Source organism: Cololabis saira, chromosome 4, assembly GCF_033807715.1.
Source record: "Cololabis saira isolate AMF1-May2022 chromosome 4, fColSai1.1, whole genome shotgun sequence".
Lineage (NCBI taxonomy): Eukaryota > Metazoa > Chordata > Actinopteri > Beloniformes > Belonidae > Cololabis > Cololabis saira.
Genome location: NC_084590.1, coordinates 33,103,017 through 33,116,727, shown reverse-complemented (window position 1 = coordinate 33,116,727; position 13,711 = coordinate 33,103,017). Strand labels below are relative to the sequence as shown.

At 41.5% G+C, this 13,711-nt stretch overlaps 1 protein-coding gene across 1 annotated transcript; it reads right to left on the bottom strand.

Annotated features, from left to right (window-relative positions):
• Positions 1-33: 33 nt before the first annotated feature.
• LOC133442535 (extracellular calcium-sensing receptor-like) lies at positions 34-11,493 on the bottom strand. The gene is made up of 9 exons (XM_061720542.1): positions 11,437-11,493; positions 5,706-5,725; positions 5,423-5,496; positions 3,244-3,406; positions 2,866-3,154; positions 1,796-2,602; positions 1,346-1,573; positions 1,091-1,214; positions 34-944 (listed from the first exon to the last, which is right to left on the bottom strand). Exons 1-9 carry the CDS (start codon positions 11,491-11,493, stop codon positions 34-36), a joined length of 2,673 nt encoding a protein of 890 aa, XP_061576526.1.
• Positions 11,494-13,711: the final 2,218 nt, after the last annotated feature.

The following is a 13,711-nucleotide window of genomic DNA, read 5'->3' as shown; positions in this document are numbered from 1 at the left end:
ACAAAACCAAAGCAGACAAGTGAGCCATCCCCTTTATAATGCTTTTGACTGGTTCCTACCCATAATTTGGTTTTTAGTATTCCTCTCTGGTTTCAGTAGTAAAATATAACATTTTGGAGCAAATATGCAGAAAAGCAACCCAAAGCTTGAAGCCAGAATAGCAAATATTTCTACAGCTACAGTAAACTTCCCAGGAGAGCTGACATACGCTGGGATAAACGTGACCCAGACTGCGCTGAATATCAGCATGCTGAAGGTGATGAATTTGGCTTCATTAAAATTGTCAGGCAGCTTTCGAGCCAGAAAAGCAAAGATTAGGCATAGCACAGCCAGAAGTCCAATATAGCCTAACACACCCCAAAACCCTATATCTGAACCTAAATCACATTCTAGAATAATCCTTTCAGTAGCATGAGCCGTATTTTTGTAGGGAAATGGTGGGGCTAATGCTAACCATACCACACAAATCAACACCTGCAGTAAAGTACAGCCGAGAACGCTTGTTCTCTGAAGTGAAGCAGAACACTGAGGAACTGTGTTCGCTGGCCTTCTAGCCTTAAAGGCCATCACCACTGTTATGGTTTTAGCCAATATACATGACATGCACAAGGCAAAGGTTATGCCAAATGCTGTGTGTCGTAGCATGCAGGACCACTCAGTGGGCTGGCCGATGAATGTCAGAGAACACAGAAAACATAGAGTCAAGGAGAAGAGCACCAGGAAACTCAGCTCTGAGTTACTGGCTCTAACAAGAGGCGTGTTGCGAAACCAAAAGAAGACACATGAAACTGCAAGTGTTAAACCTGCTCCAAACAATGAGAAAGCAGCAAGGAGGGCACCCATGGTCTCCTCATAAGACAGGAACTCAATCACCTTTGGAACACACTCGCTGTGATCCTCATTTGACCAGTATTCCAGTGGACACCGTGAACACTCTGCAGAATCTGGATGGAAACAGGAGAAACTTAAATGTCTTTATGCTGGTAACATGAATGAAAGGTAAAATGAAATAAGTGAACCCTGGTTTAGTTCAGAAAGGTTAGTGGTAGGAAGTACAATTAAGGGAAACAGGAAGAGATTTTTCACTCACTGCTAGAGTTGCTGATCTCTCCAGCAGCGCAGGCGATGCAGGAGAAACAGCAGATGGGTTTGCCTTTAATTATTGCCTGTCGAAAGCCTGGAAAACAACTCTCGCTGCAGACAGACAGTGGCCTCTGTAATAACAGAATGAATCAGCAGTCAGTTTGCTGAAAGATATTATTTCATCTTTAATATTACCTAAAATGTGCAATAACAGTGGTATTCAAAAATAATTCAAAACAATTACACAGATGTTGAGTGATACCTTCTGGGATTCTTCAACCCATGTTATGTTTATTCCATTCATGGTGAACTGCTGTCCATTTGGTTGTGAAGCATCATAGCTCCCTACAGTCACAAACACAACATCTCGTGCTGCATTTCTCTGCCAGTTAACCAGCTCATATGTTGCTGCGGGGTCTCCTCGTTTATCAAAATACACTCTTTCTCCTGAATGAAGAGTAAAATTCACATCCTGGAGGTGTTTCACAACCTATCAGGTTAATAACATATTAATAACCTGATTAATAATAATAATAATAATAACAACAGTAATAATAATTAATAACTAATTAATAACCAATCATAACCAATGCAGAACACCAAACAGTTTGGACACGAATGGCACAATACATGATACAGTATATATGTATATATATATATATATATATATATATATATATATATATAAGAAAATTGAATAGTAACTTCTTACTTGTCTCGGGTCTATATGATCTTTCCAGACACATGAATGATTGAATGTTTCACCACTTTGTCCACATTTTAACATGCTGTGCATGGCGTGAGCTACAGCATACGCAGCCTTGTACACACAATTAGATATTCTTAGCTCTGACACGTCCGTGAAAGAATTATTTATATCTTCTAGTCTCTCATTGCCAGAACACTGTTTTGTACCAAGTAGACTGGGCTGAAAAGTGCATTCAAAGCTTTCTTCCCAAAACTCTTGAAGTAGCATGTCCTGCGGTTCCTGTCTTGGGTGAACCTGTAAGAGAAAATCTTGCAAGCCTGGGATTTTTGCCATTTTAATGGCAAACCCCAGAGATCCTGTCAATATACCAGCAAACTTCTTCTTGGAATATTGACCTGATGTAATCCATGATTCACTGCCAACCCATTGCAACCCGGTCAGGTTTTGTATCAGAGCTTCTTCAAGCAAAACATCCATCTCAGCCTGCGCAAGAAAAGCAACTAAAACAGTTGTAGTGCCACTCCGGATTACTCTGACCACCTTCTCAACCTGTTCTCTGGATCCTGTCCTGGAGATGGCCTCGGAGTATTCAACACAAACCCCCTCCTGAGTCGCAGCTGCGATAAATGTCGCCATTCCATTATTACCATAGTCATTGTCACTTCTGACCGCCCCAACCCACGTCCATCCAAAGTGCTTTACCAGTTTAGCCAGGGCTCTGCTCTGGTAGTAGTCACTGGGAATGGTCCTGAAGAAGGAGGGGTATTCCTTTCTGTTGCTGAGACATGCACATGTTGCAAAGTGGCTGATCTAATGAAATATAAAAACAAAAAAGAAAGAGAGAGAAAAAGCATCACAGGCAACATGTAAGCAGTAAGAGATAAACATCTTAGCAACAAATGATAAAAAAGCATGCTGCGTTTTGACACTGTGTGAACCAAAGTCACCACCTCATTTCTAACTTTAGCATAAAGTGCCAGCATAATTCTGTCTCTTTTTAACAGTGACTTGAGCAGTGACTGCAATCAAAGGGAGACGGAGTCAAAAAGAGACTAAATGCCACAAATATTCACCACTGGTGTTTGGAAAATCCCTGAAATTCGAAGCATCACAATAGTTGAGGAAGACTCTGACGCTCCAACAATGGCATGAACAGTTGATTGACCAGAGCAGGTTTTTCCTGAAGTGCGTTCTTGTCCATTCATTAGACCCATCACTGCACGTGTTGAAGTTAACGTTGAACCACAGCTGTCAAATATCTTATAACCGATTGAGATATTTGGCAGTAAAGAGCTGCTGTTGTTGATCTCCTCAATGGCAAATATCATTGTTTGAGCAAAACGAAACTCCCTTAAACTTAACCTGCAAAAGAACAATGGCCTGAGTTTTGCACACATCTCTTATTACGAGAAGCTAATAAAGGTGAGATTAAAAAAAAAAAAAATCAATACCTGGAGCACACGAGAGGTTCTGGTGGATCCGTCAGGGAGCTTGAAGACTGTGAGATTTGGCCGTGGATGGAGAAAGCTCCTCCAATAGTTAGATCCCCTTTCTTAGACAAAAGAGGAAACTCTGGGAACCCCAGCATCTCACAGACAGCTGTTTCAACTTCTGCTAAGGCTCCTATGACAACCACAAACAGTAACATTACACTAAGGTGGTCACGCATATTTTACAAACAGGCACAGATGTAATCACAACCTCTTTACTTTGCAATACCACCTTACTACTGACCAAAATATGTTTCTTTCATGAACAACAGCTTTATACCCCCACACATGATGATGTGCAAGACTGTCTTATCAAATCAGAGCATGATGATGTAATCAGGCATCTTTACTGTTTAATTTGAGCTATATTTTTATGTCTACCATGTCATTATTATTGTAAAACATGAAGCAATTTGTAGAAATGTATAGATCTCTGATTTCTTGTTATTTTTATCTATTTGTTTTATTACTATTATTTTATTTCTCATCTGCGTGCTTCTAATATGAATGTTCGACCTGTGAGAATGGATGAGAAGGATGCATTAGAACATGAGTGATCTGGCATAATCTCTGAAAGTCTGATCCTGCATACAGCTGTTACCAAACCAGGGTGTAATGTTGTAATGTGAGGATGCTGTACACAACACCTGTATAAAAAGTCTTCTGGACCACTAAGGAGACCTCAAACTTCCTCAGTTGCACCACATGATAGAGGTTCCGTTTTACTCTTTTGATTTGAAGATAGATGTGCTCAGACCAACTCAGATCGTTGGAGAGGTGAATACCTAGGTACTTCAACCTGCTCACGCTTTCCTGAAGAGTCACCCTCGATGATGAGTAGGTAGTAGACATGCTGTTGCTTCTTGCTGAAGTCCTACACCAGCTCCTTCGTCTTGTTGATGTGGCACCCATTTATAGTATTAGTTTATTACGTCTATAATGTTTTGTCTTTCATCTTTGCTCCCCCCCCTCCTTGAACCGCCACCTTACTGTGGTGGAGGGGTTTGTGTGCCCGAGTGATCCTAGGAGCTATGTTGTCGGGGGCACTTACGCCCCTGGTAGGGTCTCCCATGGCAAACAGGTCCTGGGTGACGGGCCAGACTAAGAGCGGTTCACAAAGCTTGTCATGAAGAGGAAACATCGGAGGACCGTTACGTCGCCCGGATCGGCGTCACCGGGGCCCCGCCCTGGAGCCAGGCCTGGGGTTGGGGCTCGTAGGCGAGTGCCTGGTGGCCGGGTCTTTGCCCGTGGGACCCGGCCGGGCTCAGCCCGAAACGGCGACGTGGGCCCGCCTTCCCGTAGGCCCACCACCCGCAGGAAAGACCATGGCAGGCCGGTGCAATGTGGGCTGGGTAGCAGTCGTGGCGGGGTGCCTCGACGACCCAATCCCTGGACCAAAACCCTCACAGTGGGGACATGGAATGTCGCTGGGGGGGAAGGAGCCGGAGCTTGTGCGTGAGGTTGAGAGATACCGGCTAGAGATAGTCGGGCTCACCTCCACACATAGCTTGGGCTCTGGAACCCAGCTCCTTGAAAGGGGCTGGACCCTCCACTACTCTGGAGTTGCCCAGGGTGAGAGGCAGCGGGCTGGTGTGGGCTTGGTTATAGCCCCCCAGCTCAGCCGCCATGTGTTGGAGTTCACCCCGGTGAACGAGAGGGTCGCTTCCCTGCGCCTTCAGGTCGGGGAAAGGTCTCTCACTGTTGTTTGTGCCTACGGGCCGAACAGCAGTGCGGAGTACCCGGCCTTCTTGGAGTCCCTGGGAGGGGTACTTGATAGTGCTCCAACTGGGGACTCCATTGTTCTACTGGGGGACTTCAACGCTCACGTGGGCAATGACAGTGATACCTGGAGAGGCGTGATTGGGAGAAACGGCCTCCCCGATCTGAACCCGAGTGGTGTTTTGTTGTTGGACTTCTGTGCTAGTCACAGTTTGTCCATAACGAACACCATGTTCAGACATAAGGGTGTCCATCAGTGCACGTGGCACCAGGACACCCTACAAAGAGATATTTACTTGCATTCAATGGAATAGCCTGTTGCGCCATATCAAATTTTGCCAGTAGTTGACAGTAGTGTCTTGGTTGTGTGGGTAACTAGCGCTGTAATTCCTGAGTAGCAGAAAGTAAAGCGAAGCAAAGCTGGTATAAAGGAAGAGCAGCAGTGTTAGCAGGAGAAGTGTCAGTTTCTGCTCATGAACTGGTTCTGCACATAAACTATAAAAACAATGGATGAAGCATAAAGAATAGCAGTTTCAAAGCCTCTTTTTCTTCATACCGAGGGCAGCCACGTTGCCCACGAAGCTGACAGGAACACCCTCGTAAGGTAGCTTTGGCTACCAGCTCCTTCAGGCAATCCCTGCTAAAATAGCAGCAAGGGCAATTATGGGCAGGCTGATCCGAACTGGGCGGTTAACCGCGGTCACCTCTGGTCACCTGTGGTCACCTACAGTGACAAGTCAGACAAAAATTTGGATAATGACATTCCGGTCAGGTTTAGTCAGGTTGTTGTAAAACTAAGATGAAGCTCAGAGGGGGCCGCGCCTTCGCTGTTGCAGCTCCAAAACTTTGGAACAACCTGCCTCATCAAATCAAACAGGCCTCCTCTCTGTCTGTTTTTAAATCTCTTCTTAAAACCCACCTTTTCTCCTTGGCTTTTAACACTTAGCAAGACAGTTGAGTTTATTTTATCCTTTTATTATTATTTTATTCTTTTATCTTCTGTTTGATCCTTTTTATTCACTTAACTTATCATGATTGTTTTATTTATGTGCCCTGTGCTTTATGGTGTGTTGTCTTCCATTTGCCTATCCAGCACTTTGGACCATGTTGGTGTTTTTAAAGTGCTTTATAAATAAAGTTCACTTGACTTGACTTGACTTGACTTGTTGTTGAGAATAATTATGGCAATTTGAAAATTAGAATCCCTTTCATGCATAGTGGTCACTACAGTGGACAGCTATTCAAAAGCTGTTTTCTTGAATATGCATGGGTTTTGATGGCCAGATTGCTTATCAGCCACCACAGTGGAACTATTGTGAGTCATCCCATACACTGCCACCCATTGGCCAACCGTGTTTAGTGGAAATCTTTTTTTTGTCAAAACCAAGATGGCCGACGAAATAGCAAGAACATCAGGCAGTTCAGGAATATCCACTAAAAACGTCTACGGTAGGAGACCCTGTCAGGTAAAGTAAATATGACAACATCAAGTAACATCTTAAGAGTAATATAATTGTTAAGATTTCCAATGACTGATCTTACAATTATGTTTAATCACCCGTCCACTAAATTGGACTTTATGCATTGTTGGCTATATTTCAATACTATTCATACTATTAATGTAGCTTTAATGAAGCTTAATCTGCTTTAACTTTTTGGTGGAAAATCTATTGATTTAGGTAATAAGAATGCAACTTGAAGTATTAAAAAAATAAATAATCCAAAATAATGTTTTGTGCAGATCGTCCCATTATGCGAGTAACAGTGTCTTTATGTGGTGTAGAGCTATGCAGAGAGTGCTAGAAAAGCCCACAGAACAGTGGCACAAATACCATCTGAGTCAAGTGAGGAAGATGCTAGTGACAGTGGAGATGAGGATGCAGAGGGAGAAGAAGATGCAGAGATCTAGCCACCTGTCAGAGTTCAAGCACAGAAAAAAGCAGAAACATCTGGAAAATGAAAGACGACCAGTTTGAAGGAGACTTGCCCCCTTTTTAAGAGTGAAAAATGAATATTGAGGGAACAGAAAAACAATCGGTTTCTTTATGTATCTATTTCCTGAAGATCTGATCGATAACATAGTACAAAATTCAAACCTTTATGAATTCTAAAACGAAAAAGAATATCTGGCCTTGACAACAAAAGAAATTAAAGCTGCAAGCAGCAATGAACGGGCCCTCGCACTCATGGCCACCGCCCCCCATAAGCATATCAGAAATGACACCACCCACGACTTTCTATGTCAAACCATTCAAAAGTTATGGCAGAAAATAGGAACTATGAAATATCGACCAATCAGAAGAAGTGACGGGACTAATTTGAACCAATTATGGTCAAGGACTCAAAACCATGTCCGATGACACCACCCACGAGTCTTTATGTCAAACGTGTGTAGCTAAATGTAACTGTGTGTGTGTATGCATATGTGTGGCTATGTGTGTGTGTGTGTGTGTGTGTGTGTGTGTGTGTGTGTGTGTGTGTGTGTATGTGTGTGTGTGTGTGTGTGTGTGTGTGTGTGTGTGTGTGTGTGTGTAATAAACCAAAGCTCGACCTGAAGTGTATCTATAGTGGGGGAGGGGGGGGAGCAACCCCGCCACAATAATAGGGACTATCAAATATCGACCAATCAGAAGAAGGGGCCGGGCTAATTTGCACCAATTATGTTCAAGGACTCAAAACCGAGTCCGATGACACCACCCATGACTCTTTCAACCTGATCTCACAAAAATCCGTGAAATGCCTACGACCTCTCACCACTATTTTCCGTGGTATATACACGGAAAATGGTATAATTCCGTGTGAGCACCACGGATATTGTACCATGCAAAGTCAATGGGATCCGTTGTCGTGATATATACACGGATTATGACATTATTATTATTTATATATTATTCTTTGTTATAGTGGCTAAATTATGAGTTTTTGTCACGCAAGGTACTGTTTGTTACTGTCAGTTTGTAAAAGCATGTTTTTAACGCTGTTTTAGCAGTGTTTTATTGAGGTTTTAATGGGAGCACAACGGATATAGTACTATGCGAAGTCAATGGGATCCGTGGTCGTGATATATACACGGTTTATTACATTATTATTTGTATATATTATTCTTTATTATAGTGGCTAAGTTATACGTTTTTGATGCGCAAGGTACTGTTTGTTACTGTCAGTTTGTAAAAGCATGTTTTTAACGCTGTTGTAGCAGTGTTTTATTGAGGTTTTAATGGGAGCACCACGGATATAGTACTATGCGAAGTCAATGGGATCCGTGGTCATGATATATACACGGATTATGACATGATTATCATTATTTATATATTATTCTTTGTTATAGTGGCTAAATTATGAGTTTTTGGCGTGCAAGGTACTGTTTGTTACTGTCAGCTTGTAAAAGCATGTTTTTAATGCTGTTTTAGCAGTGTTTTATTGAGGTTTTAATGGGAGCACCACGGATATAGTACTATGCGAAGTCAATGGGATCCGTGGTCGTGATATATACACGGTTTATTACATTATTATTTGTATATATTATTCTTTATTATAGTGGCTAAGTTATACGTTTTTGATGCGCAAGGTACTGTTTGTTACTGTCAGTTTGTAAAAGCATGTTTTTAACGCTGTTGTAGCAGTGTTTTATTGAGGTTTTAATGGGAGCACCACGGATATAGTACTATGCGAAGTCAATGGGATCCGTGGTCATGATATATACACGGATTATGACATGATTATTATTATTTATATATTATTCTTTGTTATAGTGGCTAAATTATGAGTTTTTGGCGTGCAAGGTACTGTTTGTTACTGTCAGCTTGTAAAAGCATGTTTTTAATGCTGTTTTAGCAGTGTTTTATTGAGGTTTTAATGGGAGCACCACGGATATAGTACTATGCGAAGTCAATGGGATCCGTGGTCGTGATATATACACGGTTTATTACATTCTTATTTGTATATATTATTCTTTATTATAGTGGCTAAGTTATACGTTTTTGATGCGCAAGGTACTGTTTGTTACTGTCAGTTTGTAAAAGCATGTTTTTAACGCTGTTGTAGCAGTGTTTTATTGAGGTTTTAATGGGAGCACCACGGATATAGTACTATGCGAAGTCAATGGGATCCGTGGTCATGATATATACACGGATTATGACATGATTATTATTATTTATATATTATTCTTTGTTATAGTGGCTAAATTATGAGTTTTTGGCGCGCAAGGTACTGTTTGTTACTGTCAGCTTGTAAAAGCATGTTTTTAATGCTGTTTTAGCAGTGTTTTATTGAGGTTTTAATGGGAGCACCACGGATATAGTACTATGCGAAGTCAATGGGATCTGTGGTCGTGATATATACACGGATTATGACATTATTATTATTATTTATATATTATTCTTTGTTATAGTGGCTAAATTATGAGTTTTTGTCGCGCAAGATACTGTTTGTTACTGTCAGTTTGTAAAAGCATGTTTTTAACGCTGTTTTAGCAGTGTTTTATTGAGGTTTTAATGGGAGCACCACGGATATTGTACAATGCGAATCAATGCATACCGTTGTCGTGATATATACAACGATTATGACATTATTATTATTTATATATTATTCTTTATTATAGTGGCTAAATTATGAGTTTTTGTCGTGCAAGGTACTGTTTGTTACTGTCAGTTTGTAAAAGCATGTTTTTAACGCTGTTTTAGCAGTGTTTTATTGAGGTTTTAATGGGAGCACCACGGATATAGTATTATGCGAAGTCAATGGGATCCATCACCTGATTTGACTGCAGTCATACCATTGAATGAAGGACAAAACGATAACAATCATCCCATAGATATGGGCCAGCAGGGCCCTACTCTACATACTAGTAGGCGCAGGAGGCTGTTATCACCCCTTTCTATGGCTAACCCCATGTTATTAATGCTTGCTATGGAGCTCACACCTCATTATCACCCATTTCTATGGCTAACCCCATGTTATTAATGCTCAGTAGTTTTGTTATGAAGCTCACACCTCACCTCCCTTTTTTATGTATTTAGCTAGAATTTTAATCAGAATCAGAATCAGAATCAGAAAAGGGTTTATTGCCAAGTTTTCACACGAGGAATTTGTTATGGTGATTGGTGCAACACAATACAATTATAAAAGCAATATGTACGAGATAAAATTAAATTAAATGTATAAACAATAAAAAGTATAAACAGTAAAATAAAATGTAGACCGGAAATGTACAAAATGAGGTTCTAAAGTGCCGGGTGAGTCTGTACAAAAGTGACTTAGGAACTTAGGATAGGTAAAAAGTATAGACAGAAATGTACAATGAGGTTTGTAAAGTGCCGGATATGAGTCTGTGCAAAAGTTACAGGATTGGAATTTTTACGTTAATGTAACGTCGAGTGGGATGGGGGGGGCAGTCCGTGGTAGTCGGGGGGGAGGGGGGACCGGGGCCTTGTTGATGAGGACAGCTGCAGACGGGAAAAAACTGTTTTTGTGGCGTGAGGTTTTGGTCCTGATGGACCGCAGCCTCCTGCCAGAGGGAAGAGTCTGAAACAGTTTATGCCGGGATGGGAGGGGTCTGCTGCCATCTTTCCTGCACGCTTCAGGGTCCTGGAGGCGTGCAGGTCCTGGAGAGATGGAAGATTGCAGCCAATCACCTTCTCTGCAGAGCGGATGATACGCTGCAGCCTGCTCCTGTCCTTCACAGTGGCAGCAGCGTACCAGACGGTGATGGAGGAGGTGAGGATGGACTCAATGATGGCCGTGTAAAACTGCACCATCATTGTCTTTGGCAGGTTGAATTTCTTCAGCTGCCGCAGGAAGTACATCCTCTGCTGTGCTTTTTTGGTGAGGGAGGTGATGTTCAGCTCCCACTTGAGGTCCTGGGATATGATGGTCCCCAGGAAGCGGTAGGACTCCACCATGTCTGCTGGAGAGTCACACAGGGTGAGGGGGGCAGGTGGGGCTGCGTTCCTCCTGTAGTCCACTATCATCTCCACTGTCTTTAGAGCGTTGAGCTCTAGATTGTTCTGGCCGCACCAGGTCACCAGCTGGTCGACCTCCCACCTGTAGGCGGACTCATCACCACCAGAGATGAGTCCAATGAGGGTGGTGTCGTCCGCAAACTTCAGGAGCTTGACGGACTGATGACTGGAGGTCCAGCTGTTGGTGTACAGGGAGAAGAGTAGAGGAGAGAGAACGCAGCCTTGAGGGGATCCGGTGCTGATGGTCCGAGGGTCAGAGACATGTTTCCCCAGCTTCACCCACTGAACAATAGAATTCAACGTAAAATGCCGGATCTTGTCCATTAAAAACAATACTTTTTGGAACATAGTGTAACGACCACAGATAAGATAAGGCCTTGCCCGCCTGGGCAACACATCAGCATTTGGCCGACTGGTTAGTGCAGTTGACTGTGGTCTGGGAGACTGTGGTTCGAGACACACTCTGGGCACGACTTGTTCGCCACAGTATTTTCCTCATTGTGTTATGGTTTTCTTTTAATATCTTTAACATTTCTAAACACAAGAACACGAAAGTGTCCTTGATAATTCAATAATACAATAGATTCATGTTAAGGACATCCATTTTAATTAGTTCTCCTTCGATTATGACATGTTATTAATGCTCAGTAGGCACAGGAGGTTTGTTATGTATTGTTATAGGTTTGCCTATGAGGCTTATTTCGTGTCTATTTTTGCACAGTTCACTAACGCTTTAAGCTAGGAGGGTGAAATTCTAGACTCTGTATCAGGAGGTGACTCTCATCCACTGTGCCGAGTTTCAGATCTGTGTGACCTTCGGAAGTGTCAAAGGTCACCACCTGTGTTGCTTTTCGGGCCTGCAAAGCCTATTTCGTGTCTTTTTTTGCATAGTTCACTAACGCTTTGAGCTAGGAGGCTGAAATTCTAGACTCTGTATCAGGAGGTGACTCTCATCAACTGTGCCGAGATCCAGACCCGTGCGACCTTCGGAAGTGCCAAAGGGTGTGTGGTGCCTTTTTCTGGCCTTTTTTGTGTGTTTTTTGAATAACTCACTAACGCTTTGAGCTGGGAGGCTGACTTTTGACTATGTTGCAATGCAGAAGGCCCTTTGCTAGGATCTTTTGGTCCCGTGGCTGTACGACTTCCACAGAGCTAGTTGGCATTGCAGAGGGTTCACAGAGTTCAGACTTGGCAAGCCCAATCTAGGCCTCATATGGAGGCCACAGGTCAAGTTTTACTTGGTTTGGTCAAATGTTGTGGCAACGGTGTCCGTTCGAATGTTGGAAAAGGTGAAGATTCAAATCCCTGGCCATCGAAAAGTACAGGTCCAATCTGCACCAACCTAACGTCTGTCTGTTCAGGGGATGCCCCCAAACAACATATAAAAAATTCAGACTCCTAGCCTAAAGCGTTAGTGAATTATGCAAGAAAAAGACACAAAATAGGCCCTGTTCCATTAGTCAAGAGGCTCTCAGACCCATACGTTTCTACACCCTCCTAACCAGTAGGGTTGCACATCTCTCTGTGATAAACGATTCGATATGAATCTAGATACACAGGTTACGATCAGATTCAAAAACGATATCCTTTTATTACAGACCGATTCGATTTGATTCGATTCGATTCCGAACGATTCGATTCAACGGTTAATATTCAAGTCCAAAAATCCCCAAGCATTGTGGCTTTTGGCACTGGCAAAAAAAAACAGAACAACAAAATCACATGTTAATGTATTTATTTTTTTAACAAAATGGAACAAAAAGAGGTATCACAGTCTCAGAATAGTAACAAAGTGCAATATTTCAGCCTGAGCTTAGTTTTGAACACTAGTATGGGCTCAAATTAAAGCCATAAATATTTTGTATCTGTAATAAACTTTGTACTTGTAGAAATATTTTGTGTGTGTGCAAAAAATATTTGTACTTGCAATATTTGTACTTGTAGAAATATTTTGTGCGTGTGCAAAAAATATATTTGTACTTAAAAAATAGTTTTGCACAATTTCTTGCACATGCACAAAATATTTCTACAAGTACAAATATTTTTTTGCAAGTACAAATATTTTTTGCACACACACAAAATATTTCTACAAGTACAAAGTTAATTTACAGATACAAAATATTTATGGCTTTAATTTGAGCCCATACACTAGAGGTAGGTAACAAAGGTGCAATGTTTCAAAGTAAACAAGTTACACAACTAACATCTCAAAATGTGGCAACAATGCACAGTGCTTTGTGTAAAAGATAAAATAAAATAAATAGCCACATGTAAAATAAATCAAACTACTGTGTGTGAGGAACAGTTTCCCACATCAAAAAGCCGTAGTTCACTTACACTATGCATTTTCATCATCACTGTCCTGTATTTTTTTGGAGGGCAGATTTTTTTTAAAGAAAATCAACTGATCCACATGCTCATGTTTGAGCAGACTACGTTTTGCAGAAACAATGTCTCCCGCAATATTTCAGCCTGAGCTTAGTTTTGAACACTAGTATGGGCTCAAATTAAAGCCATACATATTTTGTATCTGTAATAAACTTTGTACTTGTAGAAATATTTTGTGTGTGTGCAAAAAATATTTGTACTTGCAATATTTGTACTTGTAGAAATATTTTGTGCGTGTGCAAAAAATATATTTGTACTTAAAAAATAGTTTTGCACAATTTCTTGCACATGCACAAAATATTTCTACAAGTACAAATATTTTTTTGCAAGTACAAATATTTTTTGCACACACACAAAATATT